This window comes from Cottoperca gobio, chromosome 9 (assembly GCF_900634415.1).
Source record: "Cottoperca gobio chromosome 9, fCotGob3.1, whole genome shotgun sequence".
NCBI lineage: Eukaryota > Metazoa > Chordata > Actinopteri > Perciformes > Bovichtidae > Cottoperca > Cottoperca gobio.
The window spans coordinates 22,010,309-22,033,505 of NC_041363.1; the positions used below are offsets into that span (position 1 = coordinate 22,010,309).

General features: G+C 40.9%; 2 protein-coding genes across 2 annotated transcripts; both read right to left on the reverse strand.

Moving 5' to 3' along the window:
- Positions 1 to 841: 841 nt before the first annotated feature.
- LOC115013997 (protein transport protein Sec24C) lies at positions 842 to 11,823 on the reverse strand. The gene is made up of 21 exons (XM_029440597.1): positions 11,412 to 11,823; positions 10,243 to 10,953; positions 9,802 to 9,854; positions 9,628 to 9,681; positions 9,055 to 9,166; positions 8,710 to 8,837; positions 8,291 to 8,423; positions 8,011 to 8,120; positions 7,344 to 7,456; positions 6,972 to 7,163; positions 5,728 to 5,827; positions 5,441 to 5,545; positions 5,102 to 5,269; positions 4,771 to 4,867; positions 4,527 to 4,675; positions 4,245 to 4,383; positions 3,735 to 3,856; positions 3,299 to 3,478; positions 2,397 to 2,594; positions 1,750 to 1,839; positions 842 to 1,414 (listed from the first exon to the last, which is right to left on the reverse strand). The coding sequence occupies exons 2-21, from the start codon at positions 10,904 to 10,906 to the stop codon at positions 1,274 to 1,276; spliced, it is 3,048 nt and encodes a 1,015-aa protein (XP_029296457.1). The 5' UTR covers positions 10,907 to 10,953; positions 11,412 to 11,823; the 3' UTR covers positions 842 to 1,273.
- A 666-nt stretch (positions 11,824 to 12,489) lies between these two features.
- Positions 12,490 to 21,559, reverse strand: LOC115013928 (uncharacterized). The gene is made up of 10 exons (XM_029440496.1): positions 21,214 to 21,559; positions 19,134 to 19,845; positions 18,173 to 18,252; positions 17,862 to 17,942; positions 17,630 to 17,689; positions 17,456 to 17,539; positions 17,228 to 17,329; positions 14,554 to 16,426; positions 13,548 to 13,676; positions 12,490 to 13,197 (listed from the first exon to the last, which is right to left on the reverse strand). Exons 2-10 carry the CDS (start codon positions 19,786 to 19,788, stop codon positions 12,908 to 12,910), a joined length of 3,354 nt encoding a protein of 1,117 aa, XP_029296356.1. The 5' UTR covers positions 19,789 to 19,845; positions 21,214 to 21,559; the 3' UTR covers positions 12,490 to 12,907.
- Between the last annotated feature and the right edge of the window lie 1,638 nt (positions 21,560 to 23,197).

The window sequence follows — 23,197 nt, forward strand, 5'->3', positions numbered from 1 at the left end:
CAATGCAAAATAGTTTTTTATTATGTAAGTACACTCAGGGCCATAGCAAACATTAAAACAATACTGAACTCACCCTCTTGTTGACTCACCGCCTAAGATATTGTAAATATTATTACATAATTTCACCTTTTTGTGTCATGTAACTACTTAAATGATTATCTATAAAGTATAAATCACTTTTATTAAAATTCATAATTTTTTTGTCTAATTTGTTATTTTAGTCTAACACCATGAAAATGTCTTCTTTACACAATCCACTATGTGTAATATGTGTCTAATCGTAGGATGTGAACTCCTCTTTGTGTCATTAAAGTACATCGTCTGGTGAAAAGTAAGCTTCAAGATAAAAGTATCAAAAATGGAGCGCTTGCAGTTTGATACACGTACATATTTAATCAACATTTAGGTAAATGTAAGAATTGAATTGGACTTGGTACTTGGTATTGTATTGTGTTGAGTGCTAATTAGCAAATGTAGTGTTAGCATTCATCTCAAAGCACCACGGTAGACTCTTTGTCTTGTTTGTTAAAGGGTTTGAGTCAAATTTGTGAGTGGCATCAAAGTACGAGTTCCCCCCTCCCTTCTCGCTCCACCCCTGCTTCACCCACACATTTGAGTGCTTCCCATCCTCACACCAACATAATGGCTGCCAATTACTTTGATTAGCCACTTGGACTCATAACACAGCTGGCCCCTCGGCTTCCTGAGTCACATCTTCATCTGTCTCAGGAACACTTCGCTGCTCCACCATTAATGAGAAAAACAGTTTCATTGATGTTCATAAAAAAAACACTGTAAAATCTACTTAGTTGAACTACACAGGAAGAAACGTCAATTAAGTTCAATCAAAGCCTTTATTTATTTATAGGAGATTATGCACACACATAACATACTGTGGGCATCACACACACTCTCTCTCTTTCACACACACACACACACACACACCGAAACACACATACACGCAAATCTCAGGCAGAGATTAGAGGATTGTAACGACACAGGAATAAATGAACATCATAAACACATTTTCAGAACAGCACGGATCACATTCACCACAGCACACGTCACACATATCACAGCCGTCATTAAATGAATATCTCTTACAATGTCCCCATGCACCGCCTGATTCTCTGACAACAGGACTTAGATTTTTCCACATTATAATAAAGTCTAGTAACACTTCATATCGTTAGTCAAATATGCTGCAGGTTCATCTTTTATACAAGATAGTACAACCAGAGAGGTCAGAAAATGTGTGTGTGTGTGTCTGAAGTCACTGCAGAAGCCGGACAGAGTTGACGTGGAGATGGTAGAGGAAGTCTGCATAGGACGCCCCTCCGTTGGGACTCTTGTCCTCCACCAGGTGGCGCTGCAAGGCCTCCTCGCAGGTGTCACCCTGCTTCACCACCCAGAGCTGAGACAGAAAAACAGACACACAGTCAACGCCCTCTGTGGGTCCTTTGTAGGACTTTGGAGTGGACGCGGAGGACGGTGCAAGCCGAGGTTACACGTCCTCAGTCACTTTACTCGTCTTTTAGGGAATCACATCATGAATCTGTACGGGCATGTCTGGAATATGTTGCAGTGAAACATCAAAATCCTAACATCAGGCCCACACCATAACAATTTAAATCTATGAGAAGACAGTAGCCACATGCGCACCACATGATGCAGCGTGTGGCACTGTGTGAGTGAAGGTCACAAGTGTCGACTCGTGAGGCTGTTGCAGCAGGACGGTCAGCAGCTCACCTTGCGGGCGCAGAGAGCCTGGGAGTTCAGTGTGTTGATGAGGGATCGAACACTAATGGACAGAGGGTTTTCAAGAACTGGCAGCTTGGTCTGAAGAAACACAAAACAGCAGAAATGGACAGTAAACTAGCTACAAATCTAAGCTCCATCACCGTCAACAAAGCAATAATTAGTTTGTCTTTAGATCCTTTTGGGTTCGATCTGTTTTCTCGTATTTTTAAGACCCATTCCCAACTGCTTTCCTCTTCTCAATAAAGTGTTCTTAACATTACTCTCCACTTTATAAATGACTGTTTATAGGTGACATTTAAACCTTTTGTGTGCTTTTTATTCTTGCCACAGGCATCTTCTCATGTGAGAAGAAGGTTTTTGTATTACTGAATGGTTGAAACCTTTACAGTAAAGCTAATGCCGCCGATTAGAGGACATTATTTTTCATTTTCTGTGAAAATGTGTGCTTCACGGACATAAAAGCAGAAAATAATGAAAATTAGAAGTTCAATGCAGCCATAAGGAAATAGAAACAGATCAAATACAATTAATTAATAAAATAATTATACAAAAAAACCCTAAAATGAGTTTTTAACAGAGGACAGATGCAGCATTATGTATTATATTGTTATTGTATTGTCCGTCTAATCTCTTACCTCTCCAGAGGGCAGGGAGGAGAAGCAGCTGTTGTTGAAGAGTTCGACCAGGGTGCATGCTGGGACTTGGGTGCCCACCCAGAGCAGCAGGGTGAGGGGTGCGTGAATTAAATACAGACATCCGGGCTGCAGGCTGGCAGCACAGCAGCGCAGTGCCTCCTCTGGGTCTGGGGAGATGGAGCGGTCACCTGACAGCGGCTGCCGCGGACAAAAGGAGAGAAAACCAATTGACGTTGATGTCAAAGCTGCAAAAACAAAGATAATGCCAAGATTGCCATGTCGCTGACTACGTTTAGGTGCACACAAATATTCCACTATTATTCCGTATATGACAATATTCTGAATTTGAGACGGGTCGTGGGAACAGCCTAATCCGTTCAGATATTCTGAATGTTACATTTGTGATTAGTCCTTGTGGGATGTGCAGATATTATTCAGGTTTTAGGGGCATTTTTGCGTGTTTACGGTCAGCTCTGTGCAAAACAAAAAAAATAAACGTAGTTAATGAAAGTGACAAGTGTCATCTACTGGGAGTGTTACTATCTGAACTCAATTCTTCATCCAAAATGTGGTCAGTGGAAATCGAGGTCAGCACTAATGCAATAACTGCTCCAACAGCAGAGCCTGTGCTGCCTGCCTGAACACAAACGTCAACGTTATGAATGAAGCTTCAAAGTATTCAGTACAGCCCTAAATAAAGACTACTATTGATGCCAGAGTGCCAAACAATATGAGAGACTAGGATCTCTGAATAACATGTCAATAGTTCTACCTTCTAACCAACAGTTATTAATAAATAATAAAGGACAAGCAAGGGTTTTTGATGGTGAAACAGACGAGCTCTGTGATGCAGAACTTCAGCCTGATACATCCGCCTCACTCCGATCAACACAAAGACTGACCAGAGGCAGCAGCCGAGGGTAGAAGTGTGCGGAGGTGCTGCAGGTGTCCATGCTGAGCACCTGGCAGCGCTGCTGCAGCCGCTGGTGGATGGAGCTCCTCAGGCCCGGCAGCAGCACCTCGCTCTTCCTCAGACTGTTGATGTAAACAGGAAGTGCTCGCAGGTACTGAGGGAGGACCAGCTACAAGGACACGCACACACACACACACACACACACACACACACACACACACACACACACACACAGATTTAACACATTCTCTCATTAATACAAAAATAAATGTATAAATGATTAAAGTGAAGACTAAAATTTGTATTTGTCTTACAATTTTTAGACATTTAGAACAGTGCAGCCTTCTGGTTTTTTTAGGAGTAAAAAGAAAACTTCCGGAAGAATTTAAAACTTTTAAGTGTTTTTTTAAGATTCTAAACCTCACCTGTCCGGCAGACACTGAAGCAGAGCAGCAGTGTCTGCGGTAGGAAGCAAACGCTTCTGTGACCTCCGTCTGCAGCTCCTCCCTCAGCTCCTGAAGGGGGCGCTCCAACACTGTACAGTAAACTAGACAGGAACATTAAAACACAAATTAATGTTGTCTTAAGTGACATTTTCAAATCAATAAATGTTTCCCCTTTTTACATTAGAGAATTACTGACGATAATGTAAGTAGGGAGTTCAAATGGCTTTGAGTGTTTATATTGCCTTTAAATTATATTTACAATTCAGATTTAGCGAAGAATCTACTGGACTTTATATCGATAAAAGTCTTCCTATGTTAAACTGTGGTCTTAATTCTTAATAATACCGATATCTCAGCTATGACGCGATCATGCTATTTTTCCCAAATGAAAAAATTAATAAATAAAAATCATACATATCAATTAGGTATTTACAACAACTGACGCTGATGCAATAAATAACACACTTATCTACAGTACAAGATCTTTACTTTTTTTGCAGTAGAAGGTGAGCAGTGTTTGGGCCTGGTACTGCCGGAAAGCGTCCTGAAGGTGACGAGAGCATCGCAGGGTCAGAGTGTGAACTCTGGTCCTCCGGTCTCCGGTCTGGGTGCTGTAAGACAACACCGCCTGACAAACAAACATTTAAAAAGAAATATATAAATATGTATCAAGTTCAATTCAATGAACGACAAAAAGACAACTTGAGTGACGGGTCGGTAAATTCAACTCATTTCTGATCTAAATTGATGATCAGGAACATTAGGAACCACCTGTATGGCTACACCTCTCGTCTCATCCAGAGCTCTGTTGTGTGCGAGCTCCACAGCCACTGTTGTCCTCCAATCAAGAGTCGCCATGGTGACCTGGCTGGGACTAGGCCCAGGGAGGAAAGGTCCATAACAGCCGGACACACGCATATCTGGTGAGGACAGGCACAAACAGTGGACTCATAGGTTGTTGTTTTCTCTTCAAAGCACACTGTCTGTCTGCGTAATAAATAAAAAGAACTCTCACCTTTGCTGACAAAAAACCTGAGCTCAGCCTTGTAGCCCGAGTCCGTCTCTACAATACTCTTGAGATCGCTGCTGAAACGCTCTCTGTCCAATTCTCCCTGTAGTGGAAATGAATAAGATATCAGTCCTGGACTGGCTGCCTGCTGTAGCCTTACGTTTAGCAGACACAACTAAAGGTGGTAGCAAACTTCTTATCCAACTCTTGGCAAGAATAAGCCTATTTCCCAAAATGTCGAACTATTCCTTTAGCAAAAGATCACAAGAGATTTCTTCTTTATGAAGTTCATTTTGGGCCATTTCCAGTGTGACAATGGGAGGAGCTGTTGATATACCTGGAGGTGGCTGTAGGTGTACAGAGCTCCACCTGTTAGATATGGTATGTGCCCTGGCCAAGCCCCGCCCACGTCTTGCTGGGAGAGCACAAACATGTGAACGCCGCAGCCCTGACTGACGCACTCCTTGGCCAATGAGATGGCTAGCTCTGACGGCTGAAAGATGGACTGGGGGGGGACAAAAGAGGAGGGTCTTATTGCAGCCATACAATCGTGAAACTCACTTGTACACTATGTTGCTGATACTTTATCCTCCCTCCTGTACAGCAAACTGTGTGTGTGTGTGTGTGTGTGTGTGTGTGTGTGTGTGTGTGTGTGTGTGTGTGTGTTGCTACATACCTTTGGTTTGTTTGAGCCAAAGAACCCTGAGGACGAGTTTGTGTGTCCCGTCTCCATCAGAGGGGCAGTATGGAAGATCAGCAGCTTGCCAGGACAACTCAGAGCCTGTAAACACACAAAATAAACTCTTTGAATCCTATCGTTTCACTTACGATAGTGAAGATGATCAGAGAGGATGTCGTTAATGTGGTGAAGTTACAATTCTGCTAACAATCATTGCAAAATAATCAGGATTATTATCCCTCCAGAAACTTCCGCCCATCAAAGTGTGAGCAGCGATTACTGACCTGAAGTACGGCGAGCCCTGCTTTGACAGGCAGCTCGATGGGAACTCCACTCGAGTCATCACAGTCTACCGCACTAAACTGCGGAATAAGCTGCAACACACTACATACACACAGACAGATAAAGACAAAGTGATTCAATTACTTTAAGCAAAGAAATAAGAAGAAATGTCACATTTATTTGCAAGGAAGTATTTGTTTTTCTGCTTTCTGGGCACAGACAACATTTTCTTAGAAGTGACCATACTAAAAGCCTCCTTCATAGGTGGGCAAACGATGTCGACCAACAGCACTCATTAGGCCAATGAGTCTTAAAAATAAAGCACAACAGGAGGACGTCACTAGCTTCATAAAACCAGCCCATGAACCAGCCCCTTTTGAAGACTATAAAAGGGGATCTCACTCAGAATATAAACATTTCTTTTAGAAGCGCAGAGTATGTTAAATCCACAACACCTGCTTTTGGCAAGATTTGGGGGTTTCAATTGATATCTGTCATCATCTAGTTAACCACTGGCCATATAGTTTGCTGATCGATCTGCTTTCAGCTGCTGGGCTCAATAGTGCATGTTTTACAAATAGAGCGCTACAGGGATGATGTATTTTTGAAGGCTGACCCGGACGACAGCGCCCTGGTTCCCTCGACAAAAAGCCAATGGAATTTTTCCAGTGGATTTGAGATTATTGCAGAAAATAAACTCTGCGGCAACAAACGTTTCTGATACTTACACGTTTTGTTCAACAAGATAATATTCACAAATGCAATCCGCACCTCTTTCCGGCACTTGCCTCAGTTTTTTTCATGCACCTATAAGCACACAAGCTAACACAAATGAGTTAAAAGCAAACGTCACTGGAGACCTTCTTTGAAATGGGGGAAGACCCAATGACTCAGAAGACAGCAGAAGACTCCAACAAAAAGAAAGCTGTAGTTAAAAGAAAATACCAAGAGTCCTACTTAAATTACGGATTCATGGCATCAGGTGATTCACAGGCTCCAAGCCCGCTCTGTATAATATGTGGCGACCGGCTATTCCTGCAGCATTCTATTCAAATCTAAAAGAAAAATTTGAGCTCGTCAGATTTAGGGCGGCTTTGAAAAGCTAGAACATAAAATTGTAATATTACTTGTGATGCATGAAACGGTGAGCCTAATCACGTTTAAAACTTAGCACTTTTATTATTTCAGTTCATACAGACGCTGCAAAAATACATCTGACAAAACAGTCAGTCAACATTTCTGTTACCTGTCGATACTGTCGATACAGTCCTTCAGGGACACCAGAAGCCCCTCCCTCACAGGAAGCTGCAGGTCTTCTGTCTCTGTGATGACAAGCATGTGTGGGCGGGACAGGGCGGGGCTGAGATCGTACAGGTGGATCCTACTGTCATACGTCATCAAACCAACGCGGACGTTTGACAAGGCTTCATCATCCTCCCTACACAAGAAAAGATGAGACTTTAAAAAGTGCTGACCACGGATCGCTGTCACTGTTTTCTCAGTATTTCAAAACCTGCAGAGTACTGAGCTGGCTCTGAAAACGTGTGTGTGTGTGTGTGTGTGTGTGTGTGTGTGTGTGTGTGTGTGTGTGTGTGTGTGTGTATTTATAGTACAGTACCTCTTCAGTGAGGTGAGCAGATTGAGTATTTGTTGTGTTGCAAACTCCAAATGTCCTCCTCTCACCGCTGACGCAGACACATCTATGGCTAGAAGCAGTGCAGCAGGTTCACCCTGTTTCAGTACAACAGTTTACAAACACATGGCATCTTTCTCTCTACAACTCATTGTTGAAGTTTTAAAGTTGACTGAATTATGGAAGCTAAAAGTCCACTGTTTTTACAGACTTGAGCTTTTCAATTAAAGAATTCATCATTTTAGTCGACAGAATGTCAGAAAATAGTAAATAATTCCCCTCACAAGTTCACACAGAGCCCTGTGGGACATTCTCCTATTGCTTGTTTTGACAAACAGTCCAAAATCCCACAATATTAAATTTACAATGATATGAAACACAACAAATCAACATATTCTCACATTTGAGAAACTAAAATCAGTAAATAATTGCTACTACTGCTTGATAAATGTCCTATTAATTAATTTACAACTGAAGGATATCAGTTTTCAGATATCCTCACATATCTGGCCCACAGTATTTCTACTTTGGAGACTTTAGCATTACAGTATTAGGAAGTGACTGTCTTACACACGCAGTATCCAGACAAAGAGCAGGTAATGAGGTAACTCACATGCAAACAAAACTAACAATTGTAAAAGGTTAAACTAACCTTCTGAGAATTGAGTATCTCGTATGACCCCATACTGAGTTCAGGCCTCTTGTCTTTATCCACTCGAGCCCCCTCCACCCCTTTGGTGGGCTGGTAGTGTTGCCACGGCACTGAGACACAAGTGAGGAGAGAAACACTGTTGCTGCATGCAAAGGAAGCAACAACGTTTTGATCGCTGGAGTAGAAGGGACTACACAGCTATCTTACAGGAGTAACACTGAAACTACAGTTTGGGTGTGAGCATTACCTGTATGCATAGATGTTCAATGTGAATGCTTACCTTCACTGAGTTTACCACAGAAGGGGCAGTAAAACCTCTGACCACAGTCCTGCCAGCCCATCGCCGGGCACATGGCGGCTCCGCAACAACCACAACTCATAACACACTCTGGCTCGTTGCATACGGGCAGGGGCTTGTAGAGGCATCAAACACACACACACACACACACACACACACACACACACACACACACACACACACACACACACGTATTAAATACACATTTGTACGTCCACAGAGACTTCACTCTAAACGCCACATTGGTTAATTGCATCGTTACGAAATCCGAAATCCATGCAAACATCTCCCAAGACATTTAGAGTTTCTTTATTTGGAAGTCGTTGTTTCATTATTGCAATTATTTTTCCTGTATCATTTTGAATAGATTACAGAAGAAGCAGAGTAGCTAAGAAACTGACCTCTCCCGCATTTTGTTTTGCTAGAGGAGTGACCAGAGCTCCCAGCGGCAGACGGCTGAGCAGGGCAGTCTGCCCTTCACAGGGCACACAGTACGAGGCGGAGCGGATGGCTAAAGGACTGGCGTTACCTAGAGTTCAACAGAGACAAGGTCAGGAAGGACATGCAGGTTGGCTTAAAGTACGGTGACACTCATTATGGTGACAGGAGGAGCTGGAGGGGCGTAAAAAGGACACAGCAACACATCAAAATAGTGTATTTATAATTCACAACTGAACCAAAACTAAAATACATGTTTTACGGAGCACATCTCTGCGACACCGATACAGTGTTGTGTGTGCGTTTACCCCTGTCCTCTATGACACAGGAAGTAGTTGCCAGAGGAGGAAGACGGGAAAAAGGCTCTGAGACGAAGACCTTGCCCTCCCACTCTGCCCTGTCATCCGCAATCACCTTCACCTGGGACACACAGCGAGGGACAGAGGTGTAACCGTATCTATCTGCAAGAGTGCGGTAACAGCTCACTATGGTTACATAGAGGCAGGATCTATTAGAAAGTATCTATATTCACACAATAAATAGAATGCAGTTTGGCTCTTTGTCCTACGAAACACCGTAGTAGTTTTGTGGTACTTACTTTAAGTTTTTTTTTTTAAAGTAAATCAGTAGAAAGAGTTAGAAGTCACTAATACAAGAATTGGACCCTTAACTTGCTACACTCGCCCGTACTGTAAAGGGAAACACACAGCGGTGGAGTATGACACTCGTCAATTGATGCGACGCTTCGTGATGCTGCCGGTGTGTGTCGCCCTGAAGGGTAAGCCTAAGAGATGCAGAGCAGGATATATTCTTTAACCGTCAGAGGAGCTGCAGAAGAACAGTTAAGAAAAGATGTGACGAGAGAGAATGAAGGAACTTACAACGCTGGGCAGCAGCTCTGGGTCCAGGCCATAACGAGACTCAGAGTTAGGAGACTGCAGAGAGAACATGTATTATATTATATATATATATATATATATATATATATACGGTTTAACACAAAGACACTATTGTTGATTAAAGCTTTTAACGCTGTTACTGTATTTCCCCCCCACCTGTGGCGTGATGTCCTGTGCAGCCGCATTGGGAACAAACTCGTTAATGGTTCCTGAGGAGAAAACAGAGGAGTTACACAAGCATTATATTATATTCTCAATTAAGTGGGCTGTTTTCGTGCAGACTGAAACACTTGTTTGAAAGCATAAACGGTGTACTTTTTTCAGTGTGGTGGTGGCGTACTGCACACACCTAACCTGTGGTGCTCTGCTGGACTGCTTATGGATTAATAAACAGTACGTTTGTTCCTACAGTGCCACTACTGGTCTGCAAGTTATTTATTATTTTCAGATTTTCATTGACAAATGTTGCTCAACATGGGCTTGCTCATCCTTAAATGACTTTGTGAGTCATTTAATTCAAATGATCAGCTCCTGAGGGAGGCTCAGCAACATGCATGTAAGCACTCCATGTACAGTACACATTACAAATAAACCTACCTCTTGAGTTTGCTTCAAGTGTCCACTGAGGCTGCTGTGGCGAGGCATGATTGTGTGTGTATCCAACAGAGGACTCCACACTGGCTCTCTCAAACACAGGCTGAGGTGTACACTGTGGACTCTGGTTTACACCAAATGCTGAAGGGCTGAAGGGCAAATGTTTCTGGTGTGGTGACTGAGGTCCATTCAGTGAATAATGGTGAGTGTGTGGGGGCTGGAAAGGGGGAGATATTCCTTGGTAAGGGCTGTGAGGGGAGTAAAATGGCATTTGTTGGGGCTTGCGAGGCTGCGTCCCTTCCTTCATAAGAGGGAGAGAACATGGAGGTATATATCTTCCTTGGCTTGCAGCCGGAACCATGGATGAAACATGAGCATCGGGAATGACCCGCTGCACACTCTGGTCACCATTACTATCATTAAGCGTGCTGTAATGAGTGATGTTTCTGGATGAAGAGGTGGCGAAGTCGCTCTGGCAGCCGGGGTTGGACGCCTGCAGGTGCTCGTAGCAGGGTCTCTGGTCAGAAGGGGAGCTCAGGCTAAGATGCTGAAAGCTGGGCAGAGGGTTGCAGGGGGGTCCTTGAGGTGAAGCTGGGGACCAGCCGTTCTGGCCCGCCCACGGCTGACAGGGTGTCTGGCTCTGATTGGCTGTGGGGATGTCCATCATCCTCCATAACCATCACTGATAGGTGTTTTTCTCCTTGGAGGCGGGAGCTAGCGGGGCAAGCAAACATGTAAAATTGAACATCAGGGTCTTGATGCGTTTCTCAGCTCTCTTCTCAGACAGGCCAACATTTCTCACTGACAGGTAGCTAAAGCAGGTAGCTTAAGGCTACTTTCTAACCAATAATGAGCAATCTAGCTTCTTTTGTTTTTGGATTCACGTTAAATCTTTCAGAACACAGTCTGTCACATTTAACCTAACGTTAGCCCTGTCTTTCTACCACCAGGTTACTTACTGACGGTAACGTTACATGATGTAAACGCTTCATTTGTTTATAACAGATATTATGATTAACACTAGCTTATTTGTGGAATTGGCTAACGCTCTTCTGTAGTTAGCTAATAATATTATCCCAAAACACAGAAGCGCTCTCGTGAATGTGCAGGGTGAAATAAAAAGCTCCATTTGAACGAAACAATTTTATTTTTAAATAATAAAGATTAGATACCTTTGGACATCAACGGAAACAGAAGACTTTGCGTGCGGCACTTGTTCGTCAACGTTACTAACGTTACCGTTAGCGTCTTCATTTCCCCTCTGCGACGGAAGCGAAACACTTCAGAGGTTAAATATTATTTATTTGCTCCGCTTTCCACTGCATTACAATTATATGCCATGACTACAAACTGCAACATGATTAATTTCAGCCATAACACAACGTTCAGAAACCTGAGCCTTTGCTGCAATGTTAGCATCAAGTTAGCAAGAATCATGACAACGCATTTCCGCGTGTCCTTTCAAAGTAAAAGCCTGCGATACTTGGGATGCAAGAAATAATCAATTTGAAAAATACTATACGTTTTCATAACAAATAAATGATACCTAGTTTCTTCAATACATTACGATTAGTTTTTGTATACATTGTTCCTGTACTTGGGTACATTTTCTTTGATTGTGTAGGTATCATTTATTTATATGTATTTAGTTTTTTTCAAAGAGTTATTCAGTGTTATGCCACTTTACTAATACTTATATAGTCTACTTCATTTCAGAACAAAATGTGTACGTTTTACTCCACTAGTTATTTAACCGCTATAGTTACTTTTCAGATTAAGATTTTACACAGAAAACCTGTGTGTATAAAATAATGCACTTTTAAGGATTACTACCTAACTACCCAATGTAGCCTACAGTATACATGTACTATAACATATACATTACATTTAAATATATACTAGTAGAAATTAGCTCCACTTTAACAAGCTCCAGTACATTAAAATGCTAATATATTAGTAATAGAAATCAGAAAATACTTAATATGGCAATATAACGGGAGATTCAGCTTCCTAATGAGTGCTCTTAATTTTGATATTTTAAGTAAAATGTGTCTCTAATACTTCTCAACTTTTACACATTTTGAATGTGCTGACTTTGCCTCTACAGCCACACGTTTAAAATATCTGAATACTTCTTCTACCACTGCCTATACGATTGTCATTCATACATACAAGGACAAAGATACAGTTGGCCTGGCACAAATCAATGAAATACAATATGTCCAGCATTTTATGAGTGCAATACTTGTGTTTTTGTTCACACTGTAGTTTATTGGTCGCAAGTTGTTATACAAAGTCGAACAAAATATAGTATACCAAAGAGAAGAACTAAATACACTATACCAGATAACTTGCTCACCAAAGTTAGCTTAGTAACTAGCCAATTACACACATTTTTCGTCAGTGCGCATGAGCCGTCTGTACAAATAAACTTTATAAAATGAAACAAAACCACAGTGACATTCTGTAGTCATATAAAGTAAGAGAATCATAATCCACAAAAAATAAAAATGTTGAAATATAAAATGTATTCTTGGCCATCCTAATGGATGTAAACGCTCACAATGTCACATAACACGCATATGGAGACTGAACAAATTAAACAAGAGGAACAGAGGGTGCTGAAGGACGAACAAATGGAAGATTTGCAATTGACAAAATATCCCTCCTATAACTGATGAAAATGTCCGTTACTCTGCTGTGGTTCTATTTGCCCAGACATGTTACTGTTTGTGGATGCAGAAGTTCCACTTTGCCTTTTTAGGGCAGTAATCCTGTTTCTGACGTAGTCCTTCACACCTTTCCATGAACGGGTCCTCAGAGCTTCTGGCTCAGCCTCAAGACACTGAATGCAGTCGTTTTTCTGAGGCACCTTGTGTCCTTGAATTAAACACATCATGTGTCTTTCAACAGCAAGAACCTCTGCTTCCTCCCATTTATGTTTGCCCTGATTTGAGCCTGTGGATTAAAAGAGAAGTGAGTGAACATCTGCCATCGCTAAATAACTCCAGAAAACAGATTTTATTGTCACCTCAGGCACTCTCCGTACTAATGTCCACATCAAAGACTCCAAACCCCCAAATCCCATTTATCTTCACCGTCCATATTAGATTGTTGTCATGTTTCAACATCAAATTAAGTGTGGACAATGAGGTGGACAATGAACTAGAACTATTGGGAGTTATTTTGCCTCAACCACCCTTAGATTTCTTTTGTGATAAAAGAAATTCTCAGCCAGGAGGCCCACAATAGAAAAATAAAAAGGAGAAATGGATGGAATGACTGATAACGATTGAACACCATTCTACCTTTTTTGCCCGGTTTGATCGGATTTGGAGTTACAGTCATGTTGGCGCTCGTTGGTGCTCCATGCGATTGTCCATGGCGTGCACCGGAAAACTCTTTTTGATCCCATGACGCAGCTTGTGGTCCTCTCTCTGTGTTGAACACAAAACAATAAATTTTAACTACCTTTACACACGTTTCCCACACTCAATGCAGAAAAGCCAGAGAAATAAGAGATCAAAAGTGCAGCCTGGGGTGCTATACGTGACATATTATTGGTGTTTTCTCAATTTACTAAGATTTGGAGTCAAATGCACCGCACTAACATCTACACACTTGTCTTACGATACCAAATTAAAATCGACAAATGAAATGTATTCTCTAGAACAGGGGTCCCCAACCACCGATCATTTGGTTACCGGGCCGCACAGAAAGAATAAAACCCTTTTGTTTTTATTGTGTTGGTAATATTTATTGCAGGGTATTTTATTTTGAAAAATGAAATAAAGTGCATAATATAGAATGGAACAACTACATTTACATTATATATGCAATAAGTAAATGATATGTTTTGCACTTTATTGTGTGTTTTGTTATGCTTGCGTCTGAGTAACATCAAACCAGCCAGCTGTTTCCCCAGAAAGTGATTACTCTTGGTATTTTTAAGTGAAAAAATATTTTAAAACAGGAGATCACAATAAAAAAAGTGCCGTGTCTGTTTATGGTGGATATTCTCAAAGCAGTTGGACAAACACTGATCGTCCTATGATGGGGATAGGAAATCAGCGCAGACCCACCTTTATTATTATAAGTTTATTATAGGTAACGTTTGGAAACCAGGTCATAATACACAGGTTTTGCATTGAAAACTATGTGGCTGCCCAAATACTGAAATAAACTCTGATTAATGTACAGGTAACACGTAAGGCTCTCCAAACTACACGTAACAATAGACTGACCCCCCCCTCTCTAAGTCACAAACAACGTCATTGTCATTTATGCTATGAAAATCAGAATAAAGATTCCTACCACCAGAGTCCATTTCAACATCATCCAGCTGCATGCTGCTGTCCTGTCGCAGGCTTCGGACTTCATTATTAGGGCCTAAAATTTGGTCGGCCTCATTTTCATCCAGGTTGATCAGCTGTAGCATTGTTCCGTAATGCTTCCGGATTTTTGAGGATGTCAGCGTTTCAGGGTCTGCAGCGCCACACTCTTTGACATATTTCTGGATGCACTCTGCCCCAGCGTAGGCCGACAGTGCATGTGGTCGGCCAAACAGGTAGGGATTCTTACTGGGCACGCCACATGTCTCGCGCACCTTTATGAGAAGCTCCATAGCCGTCTCGAATGACGGTTTCAGTAAAACGGGGACCGTTCTCCCACACTTCCCTCGTATGTCAACTCTAGCGAAGGACCCGCACATTTTCTTTTCAAAATCTGAGACGGATATGTCCATGCCATCATGCAGCTTTGACTTTTTCCGGGACATGAAATCGCTTATTTCCACCGACGATACCTCTCGCACATTTCTCCTGTTGAAAAATATTGTCCGAGAGAGTATCACCTTGGCCAGAGCGGCATAGTTCTCTGGAGAAGGGCTGTCTCGGAGGGTTTTTTCAGTAAGAAGATGAACGTTCTCCATGTGGAAATTCAGGCGCTTCACATCTTGAGCAAACGGCACCTTCTTCGCTGTTTTCAGTTTTGTTTTCCTGAGTGTTGTTAATGCACCCGCAGAAATGAGCTTGTTCCACTTTTTCTGGTACACAGAGAGGAAGTTTCGCGCCGACTCTGCCAAACTTGCGTCCCCACACTTCACTGCGTTGCCCTCGACGATACCACAGGTCTTCTGTAGGTGGTAGCCAAGCTTGATGGCAAGTGAAGGAATGCTGTACATTTGGTTTTCTGCATTGTAGCCTGCCAGCACGTTCACTGCAGACACCACATGTGGGAAGCTCGAAGGGAGAAAGAAGTCCTCCAGTTTCTCCAGAGGGGTTATTTTTTTCGCTTCGAGTACAAGTCTTGCTATCTGACGGAGGTTTTGTCTTATATAGTCATGCTTCTTCGGATCAGATCCGTTCTGACTTAACAGGAGCTCGCCAAACTGCAAGATGACGTCGTCTTCCATGACGGCTTGCGTCACATCGTCGTATATCATCTCGGACAGAATGCTCTTGAAACCGTCACTAATGCCAAGGTCTCCTAAAGTTTCAAGGACACACCGAGATGCGATATTCTTTCTTCCGAACTCGTCCTCATTCTTCACTTTCTCCGGGCAAAACTTCATGTGTCTGTGCAAAGCCTTCTTCATAAAAAGACCTCGACAGTGAAGACAATGAAGAAAGTCTTGGGCTTTACGAGTTTTGCTCGGCCTTTTGCGGACAGCAAGTTGGCCCTTTCCTGTTTTCAAGACATCTTTATTATGAGCAAAGTTTCCTTGATTTATGAGTCTGTTCCATAATTTCATTCTTTCTTTGGATTTGATGGGATACTGGAATACAGCTGCCACTTCTGTTTTGTCACTGTGGATCCTCTCAAGGTGTCGTGACATTTTGGATACTGGCTTAGAGCAAAATAAACAATAATTCCTCCGGTCATAAACGCGGCGTGCTTTAGAATTTGAACATGGCAACACTACCGTATTAATTTTCAGATTAGCTGCATGAATCTGTTTTGGAGGAGGGACAGTTTTGTCCTTGAACATAGAACTTCCTGATCTAGCTTCTTTTCTTTCTGGCAGAGAAGGTTTTTCGTTTGTGGGGGTTGAGGGTCTGCTGTGACTGGATTCATCTGAAGAGCCCACGTCAGGGTGAGAGAGGCAGTCAGAGAAGTCCCCATCACTGTTGGGCGAGTAATCAGGGTCACTTTCATCCTCCGACTCCGCTGAGGCATTTTCTATTTTCTGGAAAGAAAACAAGAAACTAATATTTAGATGCTAACTCACCACAGCTCATTTCAGAAAGAGACAATTATTTTTTTAAAGATACACAATTAATCTTCATTTGACTTCAATTAAAGATATTTCATTCAGTAATAGTCGTTACATTTGTATTCAGGCTTTTTATGGAGTTCCATAAATAAAATACAAACAAACAAACATCCAAGTGCATCTGAAGTTATGGACACGAGGTTCAAAAGTTCAATGTTTGTCACCATTCCCAAATTGTTCTCGCTCTGCTAAAATCTAAATCATGTCCCGTACTCTCTGGGTAGATCGAGCAATATAGACGTCACAGATGTCTTGCAACATCGAATTCTCGACTTATCAACGTATTGTTTGTCCAGAAAATATGTCATTGTCATTAAATGTTTTTGAAAAATCAAAACCCAAAGATATTAAATTTAATGTCATATAAGAAAAAAAACAAAAAAACAATCCACACAAATGACAAGATGGCACCAGGAATGTTTTGTCATTTTCTTCTTAATGGATCATAAAAACAGTTGCAGATCAATTTTCTCTCTTATTGGAAATTGTTTCAGCTGTAACATTGTTGTTGCGTTATTGAACATGACAAGCTTGGGGCGCCCAGAGGCCTAATGTTGACAGTGCATACCACATAAGTGCCACAGTAAGCCATGTGACGTATCACCTGGGAATGTGGAACTGTTCTGAAATGATGAACTGCTTAATACTGATACTAAATACGCACATGTACCGTTTGTTAAGGATTTAAACACAATAATATAGAAAGGTAACTACCTCTAATTTGACATTTGGTGACATTGGACCCTCTGGTGTATCACAGGCCTCGCTGTGTTCATCATAGGATGCAGGTGACGAACACTCCGATGACAGATGTGACTGTGAATGAAAAACTAAATCAAGTCATGGGGTTGAACCTCGACCATCATTCATTAAAAGCATAAAATGTACAATTTAAAAAGGAGCAGTTGTGTATGCATGGTTAATAATTTGGTGTGGAGCTACCTTAGACGTTCCTGCAGGCAGCTGAACCTGCTGTGCAGTCTCAGTTTGTTCACCTTGAGATGAATCATCCATTGATGGGGGAGACTGAAAGTGAAGGAAAAAATGTATCCAATTATATTTTTATGGTGCGAATAAATCAAATAAAACGGCGGCATAAAGAAAAAGGTAAAATACCTGCATAGCTGTGTGTGGAGACGGCCCACCGCTGCTGTCCTCTGGCTGTATGGATTCCAGCTTCATTAGAGGGACAGAGTGAAGTCAACAGGGTGTAACTGTGCAGAACCATCTCTAATAATCTCTGTTAAGGAATTTAAACCATTTACAATTAAAAGTAATGTATCATTTTAAAGATGGGTAGCAACTATCTAAAGAAATAAATAAAAAAAGAAGCCTGAAACACACTTACAAGTTTATCCAACTCTGCCACTTGTTGAAGTAGTTGTGCGCGCTGATGTAAAAGCACCAAACGTTGTCTCTCATTGCTGGCCTGACCGCAGATACGAAAAAATAAAGTAAAGGTACAATACGAGCTGTGTAACTCTGCTGCAAATGTTCACTTGATGGAAGCAAAAATGGGCGACATTCATTTGGTAGATGGAACAAACAGCTAGATGGTAAAACATTTAAAACACCTAAGTTGTATTTGAGAACATATGTACAAAAATAGACAACAAAACTTTCTTCTCTGATTCATTCTGGTGCTGTTGAATTCCTTACCGGTGAACTAATGCTCCCCTCTTGCGATGGTGCGTTTTTAGGATGAGCAGCTGCATCAGGGACAGACTCGTTTACGGCGACTGAGGAAAAGACGAGCAAGTTAGACAATGAGCTGTATTACAGTGCTGTGATCTGCACCGCCTGTTTAAACAAAGTGACTAATCTGAAGGGTGTTCAAATGTGTTTTTCTTTTTCTTTTTGAATGATGAGCTGATGCCGTTTCTCCAACGGTCCCACTTGACATCCAGCTGTTCATATTGCGTCATAATTATTTATCACTACGAACACTTTGTACTTCAGTTAAGTTGCAGGGGGCCAAATGTGGAAGCAAATGATGGCCATAAAGATTTGCAGCTGAACACCTCATTGAGAAATATCATCACTACCTAATTCTCAATGTTGAAATTCAAATGGTGCTAAAAGTATTTAAATATTTTACTATGAATCAATCTAAATTGAGTTGCTGTGAATTCCTTGCCTGGGTCCAGACTCTGAGTTAACATTAGTCTGATATCAGGGAAGTATTTCACCTTTTTACTCAATTTCTAGTTTAAAAAAGATGTTTTGTTTTTTATTTTGTGGCAGTTTCACATTTGTTTGACAGATGTTGAGATGGAGAGGGGCGTCACATCATTCGACAAAAGTCCCGAGGCCGGAATTGAACCCAGGACGTTGCAGTTATATGGCATGCGCTGCAACCACTCTGCTGACAAGGCGCTCCCCAATATATACTGTACTGTATATGCTTTGGGCTCCACAAACTCGGATCTTAAGATAAGTTGTTTTAAGTCTGGGGGCTCAAATTGCCTGAAATTCTAATATGAATATGAGATTCAAACATCTCGCATACTAAGGATAAGCAACAAACCAGCTCAAGTACTTAACACTCTGAGGTTCAGATATATCAAACCCAACATGTTTAACCACACGAATGTACCAGCGCAAAGCTAATAACGCTTACCCATGCAGTTTGGTGAAGGTATCCACTGCTCCTGAGACATGGATGAGGCATGGCTGTGAGTGTATCCAGCGACACCAACAAACTCCACATTCACTCCTTCAAAAGTAGATTGAGATGTACTAATGGGCAGAAGTCCATTTGGTAAACCCTGATTGGTTAATGGAGGTTGAAATGGGGCTTTGTAAAGGTTGTGCGGTGAGAGAAGTGGTGGATGTTGGGGCCTACAAGGCTGTGGAGATTGGTTTATTTGGGGAAGAGATAGTGGGGGAATGTTTTTTCCTTGGTTTGCAGTTAGTAGCAACGATGAAGTGTGAGGGCTTTGCTGGGAAAAGGAAATGATGTGAGAGGAACCCGGGATGGCAGCGTTGGCAAACAGCGTATTTGATGACGGATTGATGCTGATGTGCGAGGCTTTGTACAGATCAGAGTGATGAGGGGTATTTCTTGAGGATAAGGTGCCGAGGTCGCTCATACAGCTCTGATTGGACTCCTGCAGGTGTTCGTAGGAGGGTCTCTGGTCAGAAGACGAGCCCAGGCTGAGATGCTGAGAGCTGGGGAGAGGGTTGACGTGGGGTCCTTGAGTTGAAGTAGTAGACCAGCCATTCTGGCTCGCCCACGACTGACAGGGTAAGTGGCTCTTGTGGTTATCCATCATCCTCCAACACCATCAGAGTTTGTCGTTTGGAGTCTTTTATTTCCTTGGAGACAGGGCCTAGGAGAGAAAAAAGTTGCCTGTTTGGTGCACACACACACTGCAGCTGGCGATAAATGATGAATTCAACATGTTTGTGCATCTGGTATTCGTTGCAGCTGAGTGGCTTGTTAGGCACTAATCTTGTCGGTTAACAGGTAATGATCAGTTAATGAGGGTCGGCTATCTGTCCAAAATAAATTGGCTAAATAAGCAACCCTAATCCCTAACAACTATGCACACGTTAGATTTCATTCATTCAGAAGCTACTGTATTCACTGTATTTACTGTTTCTGTCAGAAATTAATCTGCAGATTAGTTTTGTGATTATTTGATTCATGGTTTTATCTATAAAATGTCAGAAAATAGTCAAAATGCCTGTTACAATTATCCCCAAGCTAAAAATGGACGTCTTCAAATAGCTTAATTTTTAAAAGATACTCAGTTTACTATCATATAAGACATATAAAAGCAAACAATCTGCAACCCAAAATGACTAAAACAATTAATAGGTTAGCAAAATGGTTGCTGGTTAAGTTTCTGTTGTTGAACTATTTAAATAATTGACCAGTTGTTTCAGCTACTATTTGTTAGAAGACATATATAGACAAGGGAAGTGACCAGAACATGCTCAAATATTTCCCTCCAGATGGGTTTTAACAAACATAAACAAACTCTGCTAAGGTAAATAATGTAATGAACTTACATCACTCTGCACAGGGAAGGTCAAACATCCAAGTGAAGTAACAAGAACACCTGACTCACGGGACATATTGGACAACAATGGGACATTATTGTATAATAAATGTGCCCTACCTGTTTCCATTCATGATTTAGGCAGTGCATATATTGTTTACATCTTGGATCTGCACGTGTTGTTACCTTAAATGTGCACTTTGTATCTATCATTTGCACTGTTTTCCCCACTTTGTATTGTAACTGCGGCACAGAAATGTCCCTCGGGATAAATAAAGCTGTATCTTATCTTATCTTAATAAGTCAAATACATTTGGGTGGAGGGGGGCTTTAACATCTCTGTTTAAGAAGTAACCACCGTTAGTTATTAACGGGTCTGTTTAACAAATGAAAAACACATGTTCTCCCCTACCTCTTGTAGTACCTTGCCATGCACATAGCTTGTGTTCTCCGCAGGTTTAAAGATAACGTTCGGCAAAATCTCTTTATAGAAATGTCCCGTTCCCCTTTGAAAGCTGTTGACAGCTTGTGTAAGTCAACTAGCGCAGAAGTTTGGGTTTAGGGTTAGTAATAGTTATTTTTTTAGTAGTTTGGGTGAACTGACACTAAGTCGTACTTGATCATTGTCAGGATCATTTATGAATGGTAACTAGCTTACTTATTTGCCCAAAATAACTGAACATTCATACTTACAGCAGGGGACGGCCAGCTATAACTAAATCGTTGTAGTCATGTGCACGTCGACCAAATGTATCTCAGCCGTGTGGTGTACACTTTCTTTAAGTCTTGAGCTAACTCGTGGATGTATGAAGAGAACGAGCTAACTGCGTTGATTAGCTAGCAGTAAGCTAAACTGTTGTTAGCAGGATTAGCTGAGAAATTCCGGAATTACTCGTAGAACTGACAACAGCAAAATGAAGACGCTAAAAAAATGTATCTACATAAAAATACATGATTTGTCCAAACAAAAATGCTTGAACACGAGTAACATTTATGTGAACACATCAAGGGATGCAGCGTCGTTTGTTTACCTCACAGCTCTGACTACACTTCCGCTTAGTTTTTCAGAATAAGAGCAATTACTTAATAATTACAATTACTGTGAACAAAATGTGGACTTTGTCTCCATCTTGTGGTGTTTAATGGAAATAGCACGTGGTTACAACTTCAGATTACAAAGCTGACCAACAACTGCTTTATTGGTTTCTCATAAGACAAAGTCTCAAGAAGAAATATGTATTTTCTCAGGAGACTGTTGTAAATTATTATTATTATGTTTAATTTTAAAACTACTTTTATTTTTAGAGTTTAGGATGCTGCAGTGAAGGTGTAGGAGGGTAAATGTGATTCCTGAATGTTTCTAAGTGGGAATCAATTCATCTCCATCAAATGAAACCCGTTGCACAACTCTTCTCCAACATGCCATGCTTTATTCCTCACACGTGTTCTGCTACTTAGCCTTCATCAGGGTGGCATGAGGTTGTTTTAGATTTCTTTATATACAGTCTTTTAATTAGTCACGTGACTTTACAAAAGGAAATATAGATTTCATTAGTTTGGCTGTACATACATGAATTTAAAAAAAGAGGTTTAATTATTAATGTGTTGAGATTAAATAAAGTTTCTTGAGTAAAAGCTGGTTTTGTTATCATCTTTCATTGTTTGTATGTTTTGTAATTTGTCACATGAATATTTGACAGACATAAAGAAAGGAAACAACCTCAGAGATAATATTTTAATAAAACTGCTGATTGTTTAATAAATAATCATGTGAAGCAGCATGATGTACATTTTATAAAGATTTAGTTCATTTAGAAATGAAACATATTAAAGTAAATTGTACAGAAAGTATTTCCTTTATGTTGATCTAAAACTGGACATTGTCATTTATCATTCATGTTATTGACCATGTAAACACTACAAACAATGTTATATAAGCTACAGGTTGCAGAAGCACTGTAAGAATTAAGACTGGACTCAAATAAAAGTATATTAAATGACTTGTTCCCTCAGAGTAAAACAACAAATCCAAATCTGAACTCATTCATAAAAAGAGCCAAAACTCTCCAAACTAAAAGTGATGACTGATTCTACTATACAAGGTTGTTTGACTAAACACTAGATGTTGATAACCAGGATAATTAACAGCTTTGACTTGTTAACTTTGTTTCCTGATGATGTGATAAAGTTTCAGCATCTTGTATCCACATTGTCTTTAAGAGGTGGCATGACATACACACTAAATCTATTTCTGAAACGCCAACAAAGCAGAGAATTCACAAAACAACGTCAAATATTCTGAAGACATCCATTAAAGAGAAAACAGAAAGTCAAGAGCAGGAGTTCCCATCTTTAGAGATTTTAGATAAACAAACTATAACTACATCCTTCATGGCTCAAGATTAAAACAATGTGTTTACAGTAAGTTACATGAAGACAATAAACACATGAAACCATGTTGCATAAATCATTTCAGACGGAGACAATTCATAACAACAAATCAATTCTGCTGAAAAACAAAAGAACAAAAACAATCAATGCATTTGAATACACTGAGACTCTGAGTGTAAAGTGTCAAACTCTGACAGTAAAACATGAGCAAATGTAAAATAACTCATCTGAAGATTCAGAAATGTAACAAACTAAAACTGACGAAAGACAAAAGTTAAAGAATCAC

Bases quoted from the DNA above. Each gene is read 5' to 3' on its own strand.
- LOC115013997 (XM_029440597.1), bottom strand. From the start codon at position 10,906: ATGATGGACATCCCCACAGCCAATCAGAGCCAGACACCCTGTCAGCCG. The intron at 7,164-7,343 runs GTACTGTACTAT...TTTCTTGTGTAG, and splicing joins CTGCTCACCTCACTGAAGAG to GGAGGATGATGAAGCCTTGT. The intron at 4,868-5,101 runs GTATATCAACAG...TTTCCACTACAG, and splicing joins ACACCTACAGCCACCTCCAG to GGAGAATTGGACAGAGAGCG.
- LOC115013928 (XM_029440496.1), bottom strand. From the start codon at position 19,788: ATGATGGATAACCACAAGAGCCACTTACCCTGTCAGTCGTGGGCGAGC. The intron at 18,253-19,133 runs GTAAGCGTTATT...TCTTTTCCTCAG, and splicing joins ACCTTCACCAAACTGCATGG to TCGCCGTAAACGAGTCTGTC. The intron at 13,677-14,553 runs GTAGGAATCTTT...TGTTCAACACAG, and splicing joins TGTTGAAATGGACTCTGGTG to AGAGAGGACCACAAGCTGCG.